Below are 24,688 nucleotides of genomic sequence, written 5' to 3'. Positions count from 1 at the left end.
ACCCAGATGAGGGTGCTTGTCTACGAGAGGTATGGTACAAGAACCAAATTGCCATGCCTCTGAGGTCTGGGGACCAGATCCAGTGATGATGACAGCACTCTTAGACGGATTGATGGTATAGCGCCACCTGCAGGAATAGTCGAAGACAAGTTGAAGCATACTGTTCAGTTCTTTTGCGGAGGTAGCCACTAGTGCAACGTCATCTGCGAGTACAAGAATGCCTGTGTATATGGACTGGGTGAAAGCTCCGAGGCCCGACGACTGGAGGCTGTTGATCAGACCATCGATGAAGGCCAAATAGAGTAGGGGGGAAAGAATTCCTCCTTGTCTTACACCTTGCTTCACAGGAAAGCTTTCACTTATTCTGCCTTTCCACCACACAGCAGAGCTAAGATCTTCATACAAACGCCTTATAACAAGCCAGAGATTGCCCCGAACACCAGCCTTGTATAGCTTGAGGAGAAGACCATTGTGCCAAACTGTATCGAAAGCTTTGGCGGCGTCCAGATATGCAATGAATGTTTGCTTCTTGTTGCTTTCGATGATGAGATTCAATGTAGCCGCTACCAGTAGACATGAGTGACCTTCCTGGAATCCACTTTGAAGCTCATGAGGTATGTTTGACTTATGAAGAGCCTCTTCTAATTCTGGCTTAATGAGGAGTTCTAAGATCTTGCAGAACACAGTAGTGAGAGATATACCCCTGTAGTTCGAAGGATCAGTGGGAGATTTCCCCTTTCCTTTATGAATTGGAAGGATTAAGCTGGTCTTGAAGTTGGACGGTATGTGACAGTGGAATAGGATTGAGTTGTAAATCTGCACAAGAACAAGACGAGTGATTGGTCCGGAAAACTTTACATGTTCAGGGGAGATCTGGTCTATGCCTCCTGCTTTGCCGGATTTTAGCTGGGAAATGGCGATGTTCAGCTGCGAAGATGTGACATGCAGTTGAGTTCCTTCGAGTAAAACTTCTGCCTGAGTTACTTCCTCATCCACCTGGCAGGGAGGGCAGGGATCAGGGTTGGAAAGAGCACGGAAGTATTGCTCCCATCCTTCAAGGAGTTGTTGTCCTGTATGCTTCTTATCGGAGACAATAAGAGAGTCTGTTTCTGTCCTGATGTTGCTGGGGGATCTGTGCTGCTTAACAAGTTTGCTGAAGAGAAGGGGGTTGTCATCCTTTGAAGATTCCACTTCTTTTATAATCTCGTTACGACTTTGTTGCCTGCTTTGCCGGAGTGACCGTCTGAACATATTCTTTGATTTTTTGTAGGAAATCCAAGCCGTATTTTCCTTACTCCGAGGGCGACCCTGATCTTTCCAACTCTTCCAATTGACCTTCATTTTTACATACGACTTGTCAACATCTTTGTTCCATTCTGGTTTCCTGTTCCTTGGAGTACTAGAGAGGGAGTGAGGTAGGTTTGAAGTAGACGTCTGTACCATGACACTACAGATTGTATCAAGGAGCCGTTCTGCAGTATCTGGCTGTAGAATTCTGGCTTTGTCTTTGTGTTGCGCCCAGATTTTCCTACACTGAGCCTCCAGAGGTTGTGTGTAAAGTCTTTCGGTACTTGTAGAATCTAATTTATCCCAATGTACTCTGAGTTTCGACAGTTTCTTGCCATAGGGCATTTCACTGGGCTCATGTCGAGGGGTTACTAAGCTGGGGTCGCTGCAAGTGAGAAAGTAGGTCACTCCAACAGGGAGGTGATCTGATGTGTTTTTTGGTTCCTCGTTGCAGATGTGAAACTCTTTGAAACAGTGTTCACTAGGAGTTTTGACCAAGACAAGATCGAGGTTAGACTTCGTGCATCCATCATCACTGGAATAAGTGTAGACTCCAGGAATATGAAGCAGGGTGTTCAGACAACTGAAGTTATGCTCTTCCATGAACTCTTTTAGGGCCTTGGCTGGTAGTCTGTGATGCTTAGCAGGGCGGAGGAGATCTACATTAAAATCTCCAAGTATGACGACCTCTGTTTTCGGATTCAGAGACTGTAGGATGTGAGTCAGTTCGTCTAGTACAGATATGTATTCTGTGGTCATGTCTGTGGAGTTGCCAGTAGGCATGTATACGCTCATGATGACTAGATCCTTGAGGCTTCCATGAGATTTCAACTTCATTCCAATAAGTCTTTCAGAGGTAGTTGGAATAATGGAGGTATATGGCTCTAAATTCTTGCTATAGAAAATCGCAAGACCACCATGGCCACGGCGAGAGACTACAGTCTCTGCAGGACGACAAGAGGACTTACTTAATACCAAATGATTCTGACTAATTTCTGTTAACCTACCAAGAGAGAGTTCATGTAGCCAGTGTTCTTGTATGCAGATAATGTCACAAGTACAAAGAAGATCATATAAGTAGAACTGAGACGAAGCTATTCCACGTACATTGAAGGAGCATAGCTTAACTGAGGATCGGTGGCTGGGAGCAGGTGCTGTTTGTGAAGGTTCAGCAGCCTTATGTGATAAGAGATGTTGTGGAGGTGTGCTTGCATGAGAAACTGTGTCCCTGTCTGATTCCATATGTTGGGGGTTTGTAACACCGCCAATGATGCCATTGCTGCCCTGGTTATGACTGCCATAATGTTTAGGTAAGTGGCGTGGGATGCTCTGCCATGCCGAAAAACCTGGTCTTGTTGTTTTTCTGCACTGTCAGCATCAGGTAAAGGTGCAGATGCAGGATTGGGGATATTCTGGGTACGAGGTCCACTATTGTCTGTCGCTCTTGGTGAAGCAGAAATATTTTGTCCTACAGAATCAGGCATATTAGTTTTTACTATATTAGCATATGTATGGTTCAGTCTGCTGGTGGTGGTTGGTGTAGAGGTGGGCGAGTCAAGAAGAACTGCATCATCATCTTCGGTCACAGTTGTCTCGAAATCCATTTTTGAGGGGATGTTGATTTCACCTTTTCTTTCTGCATCTAGCGCCTCGACAGGATGGGCATGAAGTGTGGGGTCTTCTGCCATTGCGCTAGGTCCGTTGTCTATAGAATGGCGTCTGTCTTTCCTTGGGGAGTGGGCCAGGCCAATCTTATGTCCATTAAAGGGTTGTGAAGGGCTTGGCCCTGACTGTCCAATTTCTCATAGGAGGGGACTTGGATAACGAGGAGTACTATTACTCGTGATCCAAGTCCCCTCTCCTAAAAATACAAAACGGCAATTAACCCGTTGATATTCATCTACCCCTCATTTCCCTCCTCTTCAAAACCACTCTGCCACTTTTAGACAGTTTCCATGATAAATGAACATTTTCGATAATAAGAATCATTAAAATCAATGAAAATCACATTAAAAACACTATTTAACTGTCTTATTACTCCTCGTGATCCGAGTCCCCTTCCCGTGTTAAGACTGTCCAATTTCTCATAGGAGGGGACTTGGATAATGAGGAGTACTATTACTCGTGATCCAAGTCCCCTCTCCTAAAAATACAAAATTAACGGCAATTAACCCGTTGATATTCATCTACCCCTCATTTCCCTCCTCTTCAAAACCACTCTGCCACTTTTAGACAGTTTCCTAGAGATGATAAATGAACATTTTCGATAATAAGAATCATTAAAATCAATGAAAATCACATTAAAAACACTATTTAACTGTCTTATTACTCCTCGTGATCCGAGTCCCCTTCCCGTGTTAAGACTGTCCAATTTCTCATAGGAGGGGACTTGGATAACGAGGAGTACTATTACTCGTGATCCAAGTCCCCTCTCCTAAAAATACAAAACGGCAATTAACCCGTTGATATTCATCTACCCCTCATTTCCCTCCTCTTCAAAACCACTCTGCCACTTTTAGACAGTTTCCTAGAGATGATAAATGAACATTTTCGATAATAAGTATCATTAAAATCAATGAAAATCACATTAAAAACACTATTTAACTGTCTTATTACTCCTCGTGATCCGAGTCCCCTTCCCGTGTTAAGACTGTCCAATTTCTCATAGGAGGGGACTTGGATAACGAGGAGTACTATTACTCGTTATCCGAGTCCCCTCCTATGGGAAATTGGCAGTCTCAACACGGGAAGGGGACTCGGATCACGAGGAGTAATTAGACAGTTAAATAGTGTTTTTAATGTGATTAATTTTGTTTTATTTAGTGTTTTTGATCATTGTTTCATCAACTCGGAAGAATATACAGCCACAGGAGAGAAAAGAAAAAGACTATTATTGTCGTTTGAAAAAGTGTCCGAGTCATTTGTTATTGTGTCAATGGGAAAACGTGTGGTGGAAGGAAGTCCCCGTTCAGTGAGAAGCTTCGCACCGTTTCGCATCGCGAACAATAGATTTCTTTTGAAAATCTGCCAACCGTGGATTCCATTGAAAGTTTGCTGATATTTGAGGTGTATCTTAAGTTTGTCCCCAGTGACTTGGATGACGATAAGGCCTGATTTTTTTTCTTCATTTCTTTCGTAAAAAGTGGGGGGGATGTTTGTACAGGCCATCCCCCCCTCCTCGAAAAGTGGGGGGGATATATCCCCCCCATCCCCCCCGGCCCCGGGATTTACGCCAGTGAGTTGGACATTGTCATTAAAACGCCTCTGCTACCCCATTCCCAGTCATCAAAAGTCAATGAGTGGGGCTGAGCTAAGTTAATTTACCTCATCAATCAATCCATAAATAGAATAGTCTAGAGAGTTCAATTCATCCAAGAGAGCATTCAGTGTCTTCCTACTATCTTCATTTTTGGATGGCACCAAAATACGTAATTTAGAAGCACAAGCCTTGAATTTCTGCCTTTCTTCTGAAGTGTAGTTTCGGTCCATGTTAATTTGTGATGAGTGCGAATGGCATGGGCACCGTATTCCAAAATGGCAGCGCCCTTGAGAACTTTTCGTGCGTGTTTTTCAAGCTTTCGAAAATGTCATACCGGACCGCGTATCTCAGCAGTCAATGCTCGAAATTTCACTTCCAAAGATGCATCTTCAGATAACAAAGGTGAAACGCATTTTGGATTTGAAAATGTTTCTAAAGCAGAGAAAACTGAAAAAGGTAAGCTACTTTTGAGTATAGTATCCATAGTATTGGAGAACGGTCAGCTGAGACAATCTTCCCCGGGACTACCGGGGTAGAGTCTGGGGGGATTGAGCGAGCGCTAATCAGATGCGTGGGCGTGGTTTCACTTCAGGGCAAATTCCGTAGATGGGGCCGATTGCACGAAAGGGTCTTTCCAAGGACCATCTTTCGTGTCGCCCATCTTTTAGTTTTATGATAAGCTGTATGCGGAATTTTTCTTAAATGTAGGATAAACAAATTAAATTTGTTAGTTAGCATTTAAATCAATTTGTAAACAAACTGTATACGAATCTTACGATTTTATGTTATATCAGTTTATCACATTTTATAAATAAACTAAAGATTTTGTTTACTTTAACGGATGAATAAAATATGTTTGCAGGTAATATATGTAAAATGCGTTTCACATGGCGCATCATAATAAATGGGCGACACACGAAAGACGGTTCTTGCAAAGACCCTTTCGTGCAATCGGCCCATGGTGGACCCCAAGTCTGCGCACCTAACAATTTGAGTTAAGATTTAACATGATTTTTTTCTTATTTCACAAAATCTTGCAGTTAATAATGTTCCTTATATTATTATGAGTAAGTGTACCAAATTTCTCATTGAAAAATGAAAGAAAATATAGGATTTTCTTGAAAAAACCTGAAGCAGTCATTTTCAGATTGAAAAAAAAATGGTACCCCATGTCTGCGCACTCATTTACTTTCCACACGATTCGGGGATTTTGATGAGAAAGGCTGCATTTTGAGGCCGTCACATGAAATACCTTAAATTCATTATTTTTCCACTATTTTGAGTCGGATTTTTTTATGAATACCTGTCTATGTATTGCATGTATAAAGTCTGTCACTCTGTGTTTGTTGCGTATCTTCTTTTTAATGTTGTAAATCGGATCAAAAATCAGATCGAAAATCGGATCGGCAGTTAAGCTTATAAAATCGAATCGAAAATCGAATCGGCAATGTTTAAAATCAAAGGAATACATCAAAATTTTGTTTGCGGTCGCGCGCATCTTCCTGAGAAAGTCACAAAGACGAATGCATTGGAATGGAAGTCGGCAACATGCGCGATCGTTTGGAACATGTTTTAAAAGGGTTTTGAGGTGTTACTGCCTTTCAATTAATAAAATGAGTGATTTTTATTGTCTCGCCTGCATAGCAGAGCGAGACTATAGGCGCCATTTTTCCGACGGCGGCGGCGGCGACAACATCAAATCTTAACCTAAGGTTACGTTTTTGAAATGACATCATAACTTAGAAAGTATATGGACCTAGTTCATGAAACTTGGACATATGGTTAATCAAGTATTACAGAACATTCTGCCCGAGTTTCAGGTCACATGACCAAGGTCAAAGGTCATTTAGGGTCAATGAACTTAGACCATGTTGGGAAAATTATTTTCAAAATCTTAACATGCGCGATCGTTTGGAAAATGTTTTAAAAGGGTTTTGAGGTGTTACTGCCTTTCAATTAATAAAATGAGTGATTTTTATTGTCTCGCCTGCATAGCAGATCGAGACTATAGGCGCCACTTTTCCGACGGCGGCGGCGGCGACAACATCAAATCTTAACCTAAGGTTAAGTTTTTGAAATGACATCATAACTTAGAAAGTATATGGACCTAGTTCATGAAACTTGGACATATGGTTGATCAAGTATTACAGAACATTCTGCCCGAGTTTCAGGTCACATGACCAAGGTCAAAGGTCATTTAGGGTCAATGAACTTAGACCATGTTGGGAAAATTATTTTCAAAATCTTAACCGAAGGTTAAGTTTTTGAAATGACATCATAACTTAAAAAAGTATATGGACCTAGTTCATGAAACTTGGGCATAAGGTTAATCAAGTATTAGTGAACATCCTGCTCGAGTTTCAGGTCACATGACCAAGGTCAGAGGTCATTTAGGGTCAATGAACTTTGGCCAAGTTGGGGGTATTTGTTGAATTACTATCATAACTTTGAAAATTTATGGATCTAGTTCATGAAACTTGGACATAAGGTTAATCAAGTACTGTATTAGTGAACATCCTGCCTGAGTTTCAGGTCACATGACCAAGGTCAAAGGTCATTTAGGGTCAATGAACTTTGGCCAAGTTGGGGGTATTTGTTGAATTACCATCATAACTTTGACAATTTATGGATCTAGTTCATGAAACTTAGACATTAAGTTAATCAAGTACCACTGAATATCCTGTGCGAGTTTCAGGTCACATGACCATGGTCAATGGTCATTTAAGGTCAATGAACTTTGGCCGTGTTGGGGGTACATGTATTTGTTAAATTACCATCCTAACTCTGAAAGTTTATGGATCTAGTTCATAAAACTTGGACATAAGAGTAATCAAGTATCACTGAACATCCTGTACGAGTTTCAGGTCACATGACCATGGTCAAAGGTCATTAAAGGTCAATAAACTTTGGCCATGTTGGGGGTATTTGTTGAATTACCATCCTAACTATGAAAGTTTATGGATCTAGTTCATAAAACTTGGGATAGAAGAGTAATCAAGTATCACTGAACATCCCCTGTGAGTTTCAGGTCACAAAACCAAGGTCAAAGGTCAGTTAAGGTCAATAAACTTAGGCCATGTTGGGGTAATTGTTGAATTGCCATCATAACTTTGAAAGTTTATGGATAGAGTGAATGAAATGTGGACATGGGTGTGGTTGACAAGTCTTAAGTCACCGTTCAAATGTCATTTATGGTCAAATGAATGTGGTATTATGTCATTATATGAATGGTGTTTTTGTGAATGATTATTTTATAGTAGTTTTCAAAGTTAGCACTGCTGCTATATTAAATCGCGTAATGCAGGCGAGACCTCCAGAGGCGTTCCACTTGTTAGAAAGATAAACGAATGATGCATCTTCCGAGCAAAGTCGCAAAGGAAAATAAAATGAAAATAATTCTCATAGATCACAGGTCGATGTCATCGGCGGGACATCTTTTATAAGTTATTTTATGTCAGGTGCTAGCGATTTAGAATTATTGGAATGATCTCTTGATCTCGTACGATGTAAGAGAGTAGCGCAGTGATGTCCGTCGATAATACGACCTTTAAAAGTTCACGGCGGCGTCCGTTATCACCACGAGGTTGAAGAGAGGATGTATATAATCATAAACGGAGTAAGAGAGTACCGCAGTGAACTCCGTCAATAATACGACCTTTAAAAGTTCACGGCGGCGTCCGATATCACCACGAGGTTGAAGAGAAGATGTCTATCATCATAAACGATGTAAGAGAGTAACGCAACGAGCTCCGTCAGTAGTACGATCTTTAAAAATTCACGGCGGCGTCCGCTATCACCACGAGGTTGAAGTGAAGATGTATATAATCATAAACGGAGTAAGAGAGTACCGCAGTGAACTCCGTCAATAATACGACCTTTAAAAGTTCACAGCGGCGTCCGCTATCACCACGAGGTTGAAGAGAAGAGGTCTATCATCATAAACGATGTAAGAAAGTAACGCAACAAGCTCCGTCAGTAGTACGATCTTTAAAAGTTCACGGCGGCGTCCGCTATCACCACGAGGTTGAAGAGAAGATGTCAATCATCATAAACGATGTAAGAGAGTAGCGCACTGATGTCCGTCAATAATACGACCTTTAAAAGTTCATGGCGGCGTCCGCTATCACCACGAGGTTGAAGAGAAGATGTCTATCATCATAAACGATGTAAGAGAGTAGCGCAGTGATCTCCGTCAGTAATTAGACCTTTAAAAATTTCACGGCGGCATCTGCTATCACCATGAGGTGGAAGAGAAGATATATAATATATCCTCGTAAACATCGTCAGAGATAATACCGCGTCTTTCTCCCTGAATAATGCGACCTCTAAATAGCTAGCACCTCAAAAACAATCTTGAAATATGTTCTGAACGATCACGCACTGTAACTAACGTTAGATCTACGCCGATTTTTTATATCCGATTTTTTCCTTCAAGGGGCATGATCGAAGATCGGCAAGTGATCTCCGATTGTGGTGAAATCGAATGGAATCGGTTGCCGATTGCAAAATCAGTTACAAGCTTACTTCTTTTACTAGAATCGCGCAGATACGCATGTGCGCAGACAAGGGGGACTGCGCAGACTTGGGGGAACTTGCCATACGGTATACCCGTATGTATGATGGTTGTCCCCAAGTCTGCGCGCCTAACAATTTGAGTTAAGATTCAGCATGAATTTATTTTTATTTCACAAAATCTCTCAGTTAATAAAAATGTTCCTTAACCCTAAATAGACTTGGCTATTTTGATGCCTACATGTAAGAAGACTGGGGGGGGCTGATTCAGACCCCCCCCCCTATGATCTCGGCCGTCGACCGCGCAATCGCGACGAAAATTGGCACGTGCATTACCCATGGCATAATCTCCAAGACTGTAGAATCAAATTTTCCGAAAAATCTCATAATTCATTAATTATGCTAATTTATGCGTAAAGTCTAAGATTTGCTCTAATTAACTAAATAAGGCCTCTAAACTGCTAATTTTTATTCACAGACTCTTTGAAGGAATCTGATCAAATGTATATTAAAAAAATTCAATATCACAATTCTTTTCTTATGTATTTTATTGTTTTTAAAATTTCTTATGTATTTCTCTGTTTTTCGACTTTTTGTTTTTTATTGTTTTTTCAATGGAAATCGTCCGCTACTTTATTCTGACCATAAGCAAGATGAAATTAATTGAGTTTGATTAGTAAAATTGAAAATAATGATACATTTATGAATTTTGGCTAAAAACACAATTTGCATTGGATTTGTACACAAATTCACGTTTTTGAGCAATTTCGGGTCAACGTGCACTTACAAAATGTTGCGTAATTTCTGAACCATGTACCAAGACTTGAAAAAAAGTCATGGAACGGCGCGGCGCCAGCTTTTCGCGTTACAGATTTATCGTGAAAAATGTTCAGGGGGGGCTGAATCAGCCCCCCCCCCCCTCCCAGTCTTTTTAGGGTTAAATCATTGTGAATAGGTGTACCAAATAAATATCTTATAAAAATGTGAAAGAAATTGGCCTACCGCCTAAGTTAGATCTAAATCATGTAGCATGTAGGCCTATACCTCGAGCAAAGTTCGTGCAGGCTCCTCTCACTTCACTACCGCTACACTACACTCAAGTTCCACCTACCCGAACTCCGGGACGGTGAACTCAATCGGATATTCCGTGTGACAAAGGTGGGATGAAAATGTTATTTATTGTAAAAATTATAGAAAAAAATATAACGAGAAAGAAAAATAGCTTAATTTCTTACTCTTCACCCGTACTTCACTCCATGTTCATCCTCCGGTTATCCTCAAAATTGGTGATTTTGGGCCAGTATATATTTCCTCACATGTATTATTCACGGCTACTGATTCGTGGAATATTTTTCCAAGCTCTTCGAATATTTTTGGTATTTTGATGAGAGATAAAGTGGGGCATGCATATTAAAGCAAATGATTTATCCCCCAAGTTTTTTAAACTTTTGGAATAACAAGGTAGCCCGAAGTGGATGATCGCAAAGACCTGCTTGGTCTGTAGTAATTAAATAAAAGAAAGGCTCTATTGGGATGCTGATCCGTGAATGATATGAAAAGCGAGCAACAAAATCTCAAAGATAATCCGATTTTTGATCGGGAACCAATGCAGCGAATTCAAGATGGGAGTGATATGAGAGCGTTTATTTAACAAAGTGACGATCGATGCAAGCAGCTGCATTCTGAAGCTTATATAACTGCGCCTGGGGTAGATTGAATAAAAGGACATTAAAGAAATCAAGGCATGGACTATCTTTTTGGTGGCAGACTTTACATTTCCAGATAAAACATAGGTTACATAGATGGTACCAAACTAATTTACAGATATTAGAGATTTGGGAAGACACTGTCATATGTGAATCAAAGATTACTCCAAGATTGCGGCAAGTACATGTATGAGACAAATGGATTGTGTGGCCAGAAAATGAAAAGGAATCGACATCAATTTTGTTGATTTTGTCTTCTCTCCCTTCGGTTAATGACATAATTAATTGACATAAAAACAACAATTTGCTCATCACTGGCTAAACTTATAAAATTTGGTGTGGTGTTTTTTGATGTACCGGCTGATGTGGTAGCCTGGTCAGTAACTATAGACCTTTGATGCTTCAGCATATTTACTTTTTTTCTTTATTTCTTGTACTTCTTTAGCCCTTTTTGCCTGCTGGCATCCTTTAAAAGTGTTCTCCTCCACATATTGGTGTCAATTTCTTCTGGCATTGATCAAAATTATGATGATCTCCACATCTAACACACCTAATCTGTAATCTGCATATATCAGCAGTGTGACCATACCTTTGACACTTAAAAAACCTGGCTACAGGAGTGATATACGGTTTTACTGTAAACATCTGGTAGCCTAGATTGACATTCTGAGGGAGATTTGCACGACTGAAAGTAAAATATCGCACTCCTCAAAGGAATAAAAGTAGGCTGATTGTTATCAGCGCCCTCTCATTCTTTTCATTTTTGTTTCTCTGGTCTTTCTTTACTATTCTTTTCACTGCTGTTACTTTCTGGTCTCTCAATTGTAGAAGAATATATCCTCTTCTGATGTTTCAGTTGGGACACCATATATCACACTGTTATGTTAACGCCTGACCTACATGTACTTTCAGTGACCTTTACTGGTATATTACCTATGTTTTTAATCTGTGAGATAGATTTCATCTGCTTTAAGTTGATACATTTTACCAGCAACCCTGTGCTGATGGGTTTAATAAACTCTACTGGTTGTGAACTCACGTCTCTACTCGCTTCTTTATTTTTGAAGGGCAAATCTTCCTAAAATTCAATTCCTTCTTACTATCTATCAGTGCTATAAATAGCTTGAAATCAGTTGATTGTTTGGTTGAGGTAAAAGCTGGGGTAAGATAAGATGTATTTGAATCTGAATACGACGATGCGTGTTGATTAATGTTTTCAATTGCAATATCGTCACTCTTATCTCTTTTCCTTTTTTTCTGAAAGTAAAATATCGCACTCCTCAAAGGAATAAAAGTAGGCTGATTGTTATCAGCGCCCTCTCATTCTTTTCATTTTTGTTTCTCTGGTCTTTCTTTACTATTCTTTTCACTGCTGTTACTTTCTGGTCTCTCAATTGTAGAAGAATATATCCTCTTCTGATGTTTCAGTTGGGACACCATATATCACACTGTTATGTTAACGCCTGACCTACATGTACTTTCAGTGACCTTTACTGGTATATTACCTATGTTTTTAATCTGTGAGATAGATTTCATCTGCTTTAAGTTGATACATTTTACCAGCAACCCTGTGCTGATGGGTTTAATAAACTCTACTGGTTGTGAACTCACGTCTCTACTCGCTTCTTTATTTTTGAAGGGCAAATCTTCCTAAAATTCAATTCCTTCTTACTATCTATCAGTGCTATAAATAGCTTGAAATCAGTTGATTGTTTGGTTGAGGTAAAAGCTGGGGTAAGATAAGATGTATTTGAATCTGAATACGACGATGCGTGTTGATTAATGTTTTCAATTGCAATATCGTCACTCTTATCTCTTTTCCTTTTTTTCTGATTGGTGCGAAGTGCTTTTTTTCCAACATGGTCTTTGTATCATCCAAATATCTTCATCTGTACTGGTTATTGTATGGTCCAGCTCTGATGCCGCCTGCCCAGTCGCCATGATTGGCCTTTGATAAAAGGGCGGGAAATTTGAATGTTAGTACGTATAGGTGCATCCTACATATGGGGATAAAGTAAGTGTGAAGTGCTTAAAAAGCCCACAAAATGTTTGCTTACCCTGCCAATTGACCATAGGAAGGATGTTCCAAATGCACAATTTAATCTTGCAAAATCAAAGCTCAAAAACCAAGGGTGGTATTGGTAATTTATAGAATTTTCCTAGTATTTTCAGAGAAAGTGAGTTGTACGTCCTATTGCCACTTCATCAGCGTTCTTTCCACCTCCTTCAACTAGTCATAGTCATACTCATAGACGTATGGAAGTGGATCGTATTACCAAACACTTTTAATGAATTAAATCATATCAAACACATTATTCTCATAAAATTCACCAAACTTTCACCATATATTCACAAATACCTACAAAGTATAAATATGTAAATATTTTGCCAAAATCGTTTTTATTTCTTATGGCTTCCAATCAGACCCCTCTTCGCATGTGAAATATTTTGGTCACATGAAAAAGGTATCGTATTACCAAACGTATGTTTTCTATAGGAAACGTGAAAACAACAAAATTATTGTTGAGCTACTTTGACCATAATTTATCATTTTGTGAATATTAAGACTTTGAAAATATGTTTTTGACCATTTTTCATCATCTTTCTACTCAAGTTCCCTTTGGAAGGATGTTGCAAAAGTTTTGAGCATATTAACTTATTTTCTAACGCGTATGATGCGCGCATTCGGCAATACAAGGCCGGTCGGTAATACAATCACTCACTATACATGTCATGCATGTAGGGGCCCATGTCTGCACACCTAAAAAATGTTATGCCTTTAGGAAAGTAATGATTAAACCTGAATTTTTCTTTATTCCACACAAAATTTAAGTTGATATTGTTCCTTTTATTCTAATGAGTAAGTATACATCTTCTTTTAATAGAATGAAGCAAATACGCGTATGCACAGACAAGGGGCGCTGTGCAGACTTGGAGCCCCCTTACCATACTATTAAGCCATTCAACTTGGGGGTTCATACTGCCATTGAAGTCTGGAGAGTGGACAGCATCAGCAAAAATTGTTTAGAGTGTGCACACTCTAAAGTTAAACGAGTTCAAGCAAGGGCAGACTGCTAGGAATGTTAGATATGTAGAGAGAGGATGTTTAATTCACAATATCGACCCTTTACTAATTAATGCTTGATATGGGCTCTAATTCTCAAATGATTTCTCTCACTGAATCCAAAATACAGATTTAGTTTTAAGGAGTGACTTCTGAACAGTATGGTGTGTGATACCCTTTGATCACAGACTTATTGATGAATAAAATGACCACTTTGCTTTTAGCCCTAGCCTTATTCTTGTGACATTAAAAGATTACAAATGTTTGAAACTTTGAATGAGCATCTGAATTTGTGATTTCTTACAAGTTATAACATTTTTTATCAGTTGTGATAACCTTAAACTAGCTTATTTTTGCTTCCTTGTCAGAAAATCTTTTTCACTCCTGATGAGGTTTGCTTGGTATTCACTATTTTTAACTGCTATTACTTATTAAAGTGAACCTGTAACACATAGATCTGCAAAGTATAACAAACCATATATACCATTATATTTGTACTCTGTAGTGCATCAAGTGTTTTCCAGTGTTGCAGACAGCTATGACACCATGAATGATGCAATGAGTCTTGGGATTCACCGTTTATGGAAGGATCATTTCATCCAGGTCCTGAAACCAACTCCAGGAACTCAGTTATTGGATGTTGCTGGTGGGACAGGTTAGTGATGACAACCAAATTTAATTCTCTTTAGTATTTGACCTTTTTGTCATTTTATATAATTGTGTCTCTGGGTCCCAATATATTTCTACCTTTTATAAAATAAGCCCCCAAAAGCCTTGCTTCTTTTGTGGTCCTGCGACCACTCGTGTAAAGTTTTTGTGATGTTTATACAGTTTGAATTGAATGGATTGATACATTCATTAATTCAAACTCTGCTTTTATTCAAAGAAGGAAACTGCTGAAAAAAAAGTTATTATTATAAAATTGGTTACTAACAGATTCAAATGAAATGACCACCGTTGTGTTCCTAATGAATCTAGTTGAAGATCTCGTTTCATAAAGAGTTACAACTGTTGTAACTTTGCCATTAAATGGAAACTACCATGGCAACAGGGCTCAGCAGGCAATCAAAATCAAGGTTACCATGGTAGTTGCCATAATGGCAAAGTTACAACAGTTGTTAACGGGCCTCAGCACTTGCTTTGTAATTAGTAAAGTAAACGTGACATTCTTCCAGTGCATGAACTATTTTCAAGCCATTTCTGTGCTCATGTGCTTTTCTGTAATTGCAATGATCAACCTCCTCAGCTGTCAGTTATAATAGTTTCAGTATTTCCCAGCATTTGGCATGATAAACTATGTCAGAATTCAACTAGATTCACCCTGACTTAAAAAGACTTTCTCACTCCAAATACTCCAGCTTAGCTTTTATTTGAAAGTTAAAGGACAAGTTCACCCCAACAAAAAGCTAATTTGAATAGAAAGAAAAATCCAACAAGCATAACACTGAAAATTTCATCAAAATCGGATGAAAAATAAGAAAGTTATGACATTTCAAAGTTTCGCTTAATTTCATAAAACAGTTATATGCACATCCTGGTTGGTATGCAAATGACGAAACTGATGACGTCATCCACTCACTATTTCTTTTGTATTTTATTATATGAAATATTCTTTATTATATTCTCCTCATGGTCAAGTAAAACAACAATTAATTCCTCCCTGAACATGTGGAATTAGCATTGTTTAATACTATATGGTTCAGTCAACTTGGTCCTTATTGTCAAATCTGTAAAAAATGAAATATTGTATAATTCAAACAATACAATACAAAACAAAAGATATAGTGAGTGATGGACATCATCGACTGACTCATTTGCATGACACTGAGTTGTGCATATCAGTTTTGTGAAAAATAAGCTAAACTTTAGAATGTCATAACTTTCTTATTTTACATCCGATTTAGATGAAATTTCAAGCATCATGCTAGTTTGATTTTTCTCTATTTATTCAAATCAACATTTTTCTGGGGTGGACTTGACCTTTAAAAAGAAAGAAAAAACACTTCTTTCTCTTTTATGTATGCATTAATCTTTGAAGGACTGCATCCCCCGAACTAAGATGGACATGAGTTGTGTGCATGTTACTGTAACTAGAGTGTGGTTTATATTAAAGGGGAATGAAACCTTTGGAAAATGTGGACTTGTGTGGAAACAGAAAAATCAAAGAATAAGAAAAAAGAAAATTTGAGAAAAATCAGACAGATAATGAGACAGTTATGAGCATTTGAATATTGTGATCACCAATGCTATGGGGACCCTCCCATTGGCAATGCGACAAAGATGTGGGATGTCACATGTGAACAATTTTCCCTTTGATGGAGTGTGGACTATATTAAAGGGGAATCCAGCCTTGGCCAATAAATCTTGTGTTGGGAAGGAGAAAAATAAATTAAACAGAATGGTGAAAGTTTGAAAGAAATCGGACAAGCAATAAGAAAGTTACAGCTGCTTTAAAATTGAGATAAGTAATACTATGTAGATTTCAAATTGGCAACTGGGTAAGTAAATTTTGACAAGGGGCAAGGACAACTTTCCCATATGCCATGTACTTTATTATCAGGGATTTGTGGTTTTCTCCTAAGTACCCATTCCCCTGGGGCAGTAATATAAATATAACCCAGGTAGTATATTGTTTTATGTCCTCATGAAAGAAAAATAGAATTTGAAATAAATTTTTGGGGAATATGACATTTTAGCCATAATATGTACTGGAGTACATGGAAGAGTAGTCCTTGCCTTACATCACTATGACATCCCATATGCGGCCAATTTGAAGTCTCCATGGGTATAGTGATTACCAATATTTACAACTTTTAAAAATTCATAACTTTCTTGTTGTTTGTCCAATATTGTTCAAACTTTCACAGATCAACTTGTCTGATTTTTCTTTTCCTTATAAAATCAAGTTTTTGCTTGGGTTGGATTCCCCTTTAAAAATACCCCCCAAAATGTCTCTTTTTGCTATTTTTTATGGTGATACAAACTCTTTATCCATAAAGTATCCTCTGAAAATTTGTATTACATGCCCTCCTATAGAAAGAATGCATGATCTACTGATAGATGTGATAAAAGAGGCACTTTAAGTGAAATCTATACAAAGTACTGGGAGAGTTGTTCACAAGTGACATCATACATCTTTGTCGCATTGCCAATAGGAGGATCTCCATAGCAGTGATCGCAATAGAATGCTCATAACTCTCTCATTATTAGTCTGATTTCTTTCAAACTTTCGTTAATCTGTTTCTTTGATTTTCTGTTTTCACACAAGCTATCATGTTCCAAAGGTTTTATTTTTTTTCAAAGTGGTTTGTTGAAAGTTTGACTTTGGTATGAAATTTAAAAAAATTATTAAAAAAGGCTTCACTCTAGCTCAAGACATATTGTTGACTATGCAATTGAAATAATAACTGCAATTTTTTTTTTGTTAATCAATCAATATATTCTTATGTTTTTGTTTTTTTAGGTGACATAGCCTTCCGCATCATAGACTACATGAACAATCTGAAGCAAGATCCAGAGTTTACAAAGGAATGGCCGGAAGAGATAAGATGGTCTGGGTTGGAGATGGGAGAAGATGCGATCCTCCAAGATAGAGAGCAGGAGGGGGCGGGGCATACAAGGGTGCCGGAACATCATGTGACTGTATGTGATATCAATGAGAATATGCTGAGAGTTGGGAAGAAGAGGGCTAAACAGAGAGGCATTCACAGTGGTAAGGGTCTGACTTTACTCCATGGATGTACTTAGCAACTTGCTTAAATGAAAAGTTGTTTATGGGGACGAAATATTGAGTTGTTTTTTGCTTCCTTGTAGTTTTTATTCCTTAAAAGTAGTATTGAATAGTCAATGTTTAGGAATCTAAAGGCCAAGCACACCCCAGCAACGTTGAATTGAACGAATCTATATAGAAAAAAAATTGGACATGCATCTCTTCAAAAATTTTATTCAAATCTGGATGTAAAATAAAGTTACCATTGAAATTTTACTTATTTGTATATAATAGACATCCTGGTGACTATGCAAATGAGGGATCCAATGATGTAAAATTGTCAGTGTTTTGTTAGTTTGATTTCATTCTATCTGATCAAATAATATTATTTCCAGCATAGAGTACTCCTTTAACTGAGTTTATAATCATCTGGTATCACCGTATCATGTCTTCAGGTATATCATGGGTATGTGGCAATGCAGAAGAGCTTCCCATCGCAGATGACAGCATAGATGCATACACGATAGCATTCGGTATAAGGAATGTCACAAATATCGACCAGGTAAGTTGCAAGGTGGATGCATCGATTGTGGACATAAGGGTGGATTTTGACGGTTGATATAATGGCTTTTAGCCACTTGGTGTACTAGTAGATGTTCTAATTCTAATATGGGCTGACACCATCATAACTATAAAACCCACTTGGTCTACTGTCAATTCATTTAAATTACTCTTGGTCCATACTCATGTAGATGATGATTAATATTGATTTTAGCACCGTCAAAAGTTTGTGTCCCTTGGTCTACAAGGGGATGGTCTAATTTTCAGATCATGTAACACCATTGCTACCAAAATCAGTCGGCATTTTATCACAGTTTGATTAAATGATGTTTTAATCTTATTTTGTAAAACTCTCACTGATTTTTTTTCTGTTTTTAATCACGTACATGTGTGGTTTATTGTTAATCAATTTTGATCATTTTAAAGCCTAGGGTGTGCTTTTTCAAACTCAATAAAAATCTGAACATCTATATGTATGTAGATCTAGAGTGGTAACCATCGGGTCTAAGGGTAATGAACAACCACCCTTCCCTCTTCTTGAAATAAAAATAATAGACCATTTTTGGAATTGATAAACTGTTATTTTGCAAATGGGCAATTCCATAAAATAATCAACCTTTATGTATTTTTCTCAAGTTTTACTTCACTTCATAAACTGACCAAGTCATGGTCATTTGAGAGCATTACAGACTGTCTAAAGAACAAGAAATCGGAAACAGAGAATTTCATGAAAGTCCTACATATAGGGGGTCGGACGTACATATTTTATGGAATTGCCCAAATGTCAACCCTTTCTACCTCTCTGGTCAAACATTTATTTCTCAACAGGTTTAGTGTGATTGCGTGATTTGTTAACTCCTTGCCCGCTTTGTTTGGCTAAAGTCACAATCCAGCTGACCGCCAAGTTTGACTCAAGTCACATTCTATTCTCAGTACACACAGAGTGTATTAAGTCTATTTCACATATACACATACACTATAGTAATGTGTGTAATGCATTTTACAGTGTACACACAAAGCTTACCAATTAACCAATCAAAATCTATTGTGAGTTGAATTAGCGTAGTCCATGCAAACCCCCCTTCGGGATGCAGCTTGAAACAAATGTGACACAGGAGGGATTGTGTCTGTGGCGGGCAAAGAGTTAGATAGTAATAATAGTATTTCTCAACTTATCATTTACAGTGCCTCTTGTATTCAGAATGAAATAAATTAAAGAAGTTAATAATTCACTTTTTTTTATTTGTTGATTATGATGCTATTTTTCAAAATTCTTTTTTACAGGCACTGGATGAGGCTTACAGAGTGCTTAAACCAGGAGGTAGATTCCTCTGCCTAGAGTTTAGTGAAGTCCAGAATTCACTGTTAAGGATGTGAGTAGACTTGGTTGAGTTATAAAAGGAGTATTCGAGGCAGAAAATAATGATTTGAATAAATATATTCCCCAAAATGTTAATTGATTTTTGTAACACAGTTTACCTGTAACCGTGAATGCACAATGACTGAACCGATGTCATGTCCCCATTTTCCCTTTTTAGCTCATCCGGCCTGAAGGGCCAGATGAGCTTATGCCGTGGCGTGGCGTCCGTCGTCTGTCGTCCGTCCACAATTTCAAAATGCTTCTTCTTCGCCATTTTCAAGTCCGATTTCAATTCTGTTTGCTTTATATAGTCCGGGTTATAATTGAGCAAGGTGCCACAAGAAAAAGGAGAAATTTTCATATAGTGCTTCTAGACCAGTTTTTTACGCTGAATATGAATATATGAGGTAACCAGGCTGTATCCTGAAAATTAACCCGTGAGGGCGCTTTTTTCAAAATGGCCGCCAAATTTTCAGAACATTTGAATTTTCGTACATAGATTTTGACATAAATATTCCATTGCCACAAAATTAGTGTCATATGAAAGACAAATAAATTTTCTACAATTTGGTACTATTTATAGGGGATAAGTAGGTCATTTGGCTGAGATTTTAAGTAGAAAACTGCATTTTTTGTCATTTTTTCCCAAAAATTGAAAATTTTGCAAATACATGATTTTACATAATTCTGAGAAAAATGAATGAATTACCTTGAAATGTTCCAGAAAACTTTATTGATATACTATTATCATGTGGATGAAATTCCAACTCTGTATCATTCTTCTTAGCAAATTTATAAGGTATCAAACTTGAATACTTCAATTTCAGAAATGTCGCTTTTTGTATGCATTTCCATAGACTAATACGTATAACATGTACTGTACATGTATAATATGTATAATGTATAGTTTAATAAAATTTAAATGCAATTATCTCCGCTATTTAACCACTTGGAGAGTTAAGAGTAGGCTTTTCTCTATCAGCTACATAAAACAAAATGTTGGCACATCAAGGCCTGACCCTCTCATGGGGTAGGGGTGTCGAAGTCACCCCCCCCCCCCCTTGCCCTTGGCTATATCATGTTGTTGTATATTGCCTATTTGTTGGAAAAATCTCTGTTTTTTGGAGCACCCATTGAAGCAAAAACAGGCATTTCTGCTATACAGTACAGTCACTTTGATTGCTTTGAAACCACTTGGAGAGGAAAGAGTATATAGGCTTTGTTCTACCAGCTACATACAAAGTGGCACATCGAAGCCTACCACTCTCGGGGGGGGGGGGGGGTGGTTAGCTTAATATTGCCAATTTATTTGAAAATTCACAATTTTGGACCCAACATTGAGGCCAAAAATCGTTTGTGCTTTGTTGTACACCCCATTTTATTGATTTGAAACCACTTAGAGAGGTAAGAGTAGAGTTTGTTCTACCAGCTACATATAAATAAGCACTGGCACATTGAACCCTAGCCCTCTCATGGGCTGTCTAAGTCACCCCCCCCCCCCTCTATATCATGTATATTGCCGATTTATTGGATATTTCTCCATTTTGGATCACCCATTCAGGCAAAAGCGCGTTCCTACTATATAGTACAGCCAATTTTATTTTCTTGCAATGACTTGGAGAGGAAAGATTAGGCTTTGCTCTATCAGCTACATATCAAGAAGTGTTGGCAAATCAAAGCCTATCCCCTTCAGAATGTTCAGGGGGCTGTAGAATTTACCCCACCAATTTTCGGTAATTGACTATCTATTGGACAGTCACAATTTGCATCACCCATTGAGGCAAAGGGCGTTTCTACTACATAGTACAGCAAATTTCTTTTCTAGCAATGACTTGGAGAGGAAAGAGTAGGCTTTGCTCTATAAGCTACATATAAAGAAGTGTTGGCAAATCAAAGCGTATCTCCTTCAAGCGGCTGTAGAAGTTACCCCACTAATTTTCGGTTTTTGGCTATTTGTTGAAAAGTCACCATTTTGGAGCCCCCATTGAAGCAAAAAGGCGTCTCTGATATATACTTCTGCCACTTTTATTGCCTTGAAACCACTTAGAGAGGAAAGAATAGGCTTTGCTCTATCAGCTACATAATTTTGTGCTGGCAAATAAAAGCCTACCCCCTTCTGGGGGCTGTCGAAATCACCCCCTCACCCCTTTGCGTTATTACCTATTTATTGGAAATTCACCTTTTTTGAGCCCCCATTGAGGTAAAAAGACATCTCTGATATAAAGTTCTGCCACTTTTACTGCCTTGAAACCAATTAAGGAGGAAAGAATATGCTTTGCTCTACAAAGAAGTGCTGGCACATTGAAGCTTACCTATCTTGGCGGCTGTCAAATCACCCCACCCCTCTTGCATTATTGCCTAATTATTTGAAAATTCACAATTTTTGAGCCCCCATTGAGGCGATATGCACTTCTGCTGTATAAAACACCCAATTTCATTTTCTTGAAACCACTTGGAGAGGAAAGAGTAGGTTCCCATCTTTCAGCTATATATAACGAATTGCTGCCATATCGAAACCTGACCCACTTCAGGGGACTATATAGATGTTACCCCACCTTTTTTACGATTTTTTCCAATTCATTGGAAAACTCGCCATTTTGGAGCCCCATTGAGGCAAAAAAGTGTTTCTGGTATATAGTAGAGCCACTTCTTTATATGTAGCTGTTAGAGGAAAGCCTACTCTTTCCTCTCCAAGTAGTTTCAAGGCGGTAATAGTGGTAGAACTATATATCAGAACCGCCTTTTTGCCTTAATGGGGGCTCCAAAATGGTGAATTTTCCAATAAATAAGCAATAATGAAAAAGGGGTGGGGTGATTTCAACAGCCCTCTGATGGGGATAGGCTTTTATTTGCGAGCATGTCTTTATATGTAGCTGTTAAAGCAAAGCCTAGTTTTTCTCTCCAAGAGTTTTCAAGGGTGAAAAAAGGCAGAAACATAATCAGAAATGACTATCTGCCCCAATGGGGGCTCCAAAGTGGTTATTTTTTCAATAAATAGGCAATAATGCAAAAGGGATGGGTGATTTCGACAGCCTCCTGCTGTTTGCCTGCACTTCTTAATATGTGGCTGATAAAGCAAAACCGATTCTTTCCTCCCTAAGTGGTTTCAAGGATTTAAAAGTGGCAGAACTATATATCAGAAACGCCTTTTTTCCTCAATGGAGGCTCCAAAATGGTGAATTTCAAGGGGGGGGGGGGTAATTTCGACAGTCCCCTAAAGGGAGTAGGCTTTTATTTGCCAGCACATCTTTTTATGTAGCTGATAAAGCAAAACCCATTCTTTACTCCCTAAGTGGTTTCAAGGCAGTAATAGTGGCAGAACTATATCAGAAATGCCTTTTTGCCTAAATGGGGGCTCCAAAATAGTGAATTTTCCAATAAATTGGCAATAATGCAAAAGGGGTGGGGTGATTTCAACAGCCTCCCGGAGGGGGTAGGCTTTTATTTGCCAGCACTTCTTTATATGTGGCTGATAAAGCAAATCCTATTCTTTCCTCCCTAAGTGGTTTCAAGGCAGTAAAAGTGGCAGAACTATATCAGAAACGCCTTTTTGCCTAAATGGGGGCTCCAAAATGGTGAATTTTTTAATAAATATGCTATAATGCAAAAGGGATGGGGTGATTTCAACAGCATCCCGGAAGGGGTAGGCTTTTCTTTGCCAGCACTTGTTTATATGCAGCTGATAGAGCAAAGCCTACTCTTTCCTCTCCAAGTCATTGCAAGAAAATGAAATTGGCTATATAGTAGAAACGCACTTTTGCCTCAATGGGTGATTCAAAATGGTGTAATTTCCAATATACATGATATAGAGGGGGAGGGGTTGACTTAGACAGCCCCTGAGAGGGATATTTTTCGATGTGCCAGCGCTTCTTAATAATTTGTAGCTGATAGAGCAAAGCCTACGCTTTTCTCTCAAAGTAATTGCAAGAAAATAAAATTGGCTGTATGATATAGAAACGCCCTTATGCCTCAATGGGTGATCCAAAATGGTGAAATTTCCAATAAATAGGCAACATACATGATATAGAGGAGGGGGTGACTTAGACAGCCCCTGAGAGGGCTAGGGTTCGATGTGCTAGCGCTTATTTATGTAGCTGGTAGAACAAACTCTACTCTCTCAAATTAATAAAATACTATTTAAGCACAAACGCTTTTTTGCCTCAATGTTGGGTCCAAAATGGTGAATTTCCAAATTCATTGGCAATAAGCAAAAGGGGGAGGGGTGACTTCCCCAGCGCCCCCCCCCCCCCCCGAGAGGGGTTGGCTTCAATGTACGTGCCACTTCTTTTGATATAGCTGGTAGAACAAACATGACAAAGCTTACTCTTTTCCTCTCCAAGTGGTTTCAAAGTAATTAAAGTGGCTGTACTGTATAGCAGAAATGCCTTTTGCCTCAATGGGTGCTTCAAAAAATAGTGATTTTTCCAACAAATAGGCAATATACAACAACATGATATAGCCAAGGGCAAGGGGGGGGGGGGGGGGGGGGGTGACTTCGACACCCCCACCCCATGAGAGGGTCAGGCCTTGATGTGCCAACATTTTGTTTTATGTAGCTGATAGAGAAAAGCCTACTCTTAACTCTCCAAGTGGTTAAATAGCGGAGATAATTGCATTTAAATTTTATTAAACTATACATTATACATATTATACATGTACAGTACATGTTATACGTATTAGTCTATGGAAATGCATACAAAAAGCGACATTTTCTGAAATTGAAGTATTCAAGTTTGATACCTTATAAATTTGCTAAGAAGAATGATACAGAGTTGGAATTTCATCCACATGATAATAGTATATCAATAAAGTTTTCTGGAACATTTCAAGGTAATTCATTCATTTTTCTCAGAATTATGTAAAATCATGTATTTGCAAAATTTTCAATTTTTGGGAAAAAATGACAAAAAATGCAGTTTTCTACTTAAAATCTCAGCCAAATGACCTACTTATCCCCTATAAATAGTACCAAATTGTAGAAAATTTATTTGTCTTTCATATGACACTAATGTTGTGGCAATGGAATATTTATGTCAAAATCTATGTACGAAAATTCAAATGTTCTGAAAATTTGGCGGCCATTTTGAAAAAAGCGCCCTCACGGGTTAATTTTCAGGATACAGCCTGGTTACCTCATATATTCATATTCAGCGTAAAAAACTGGTCTAGAAGCACTATATGAAAATTTCTCCTTTTTCTTGTGGCACCTTGCTCAATTATAACCCGGACT

General features: G+C 38.4%; 1 protein-coding gene across 1 annotated transcript; it reads left to right on the top strand.

Moving 5' to 3' along the window:
* Positions 1-4,722: 4,722 nt before the first annotated feature.
* Positions 4,723-19,475, top strand: LOC129254401 (2-methoxy-6-polyprenyl-1,4-benzoquinol methylase, mitochondrial-like). Its single transcript, XM_064115447.1, has 5 exons — positions 4,723-5,002; positions 14,334-14,483; positions 17,292-17,540; positions 17,993-18,099; positions 19,383-19,475. The coding sequence occupies exons 1-5, from the start codon at positions 4,798-4,800 to the stop codon at positions 19,473-19,475; spliced, it is 804 nt and encodes a 267-aa protein (XP_063971517.1). The 5' UTR covers positions 4,723-4,797.
* The last annotated feature ends 5,213 nt before the right edge of the window (positions 19,476-24,688 follow it).

Source organism: Lytechinus pictus, chromosome 2 (assembly GCF_037042905.1).
Source record: "Lytechinus pictus isolate F3 Inbred chromosome 2, Lp3.0, whole genome shotgun sequence".
Lineage (NCBI taxonomy): Eukaryota > Metazoa > Echinodermata > Echinoidea > Temnopleuroida > Toxopneustidae > Lytechinus > Lytechinus pictus.
The sequence above is the reverse complement of the archived record's forward strand: the minus strand, read 5'-3'. Positions and strand labels throughout refer to the sequence as shown.

Excerpts from the sequence above, each read along its gene's own strand:
- LOC129254401 (XM_064115447.1), top strand. The coding sequence starts at position 4,798 with ATGGCATGGGCACCGTATTCCAAAATGGCAGCGCCCTTGAGAACTTTT. Across the intron at positions 14,484-17,291 it reads GGATGTTGCTGGTGGGACAG|GTGACATAGCCTTCCGCATC; the intron begins GTTAGTGATGAC and ends TTGTTTTTTTAG. Across the intron at positions 18,100-19,382 it reads ATGTCACAAATATCGACCAG|GCACTGGATGAGGCTTACAG; the intron begins GTAAGTTGCAAG and ends TCTTTTTTACAG.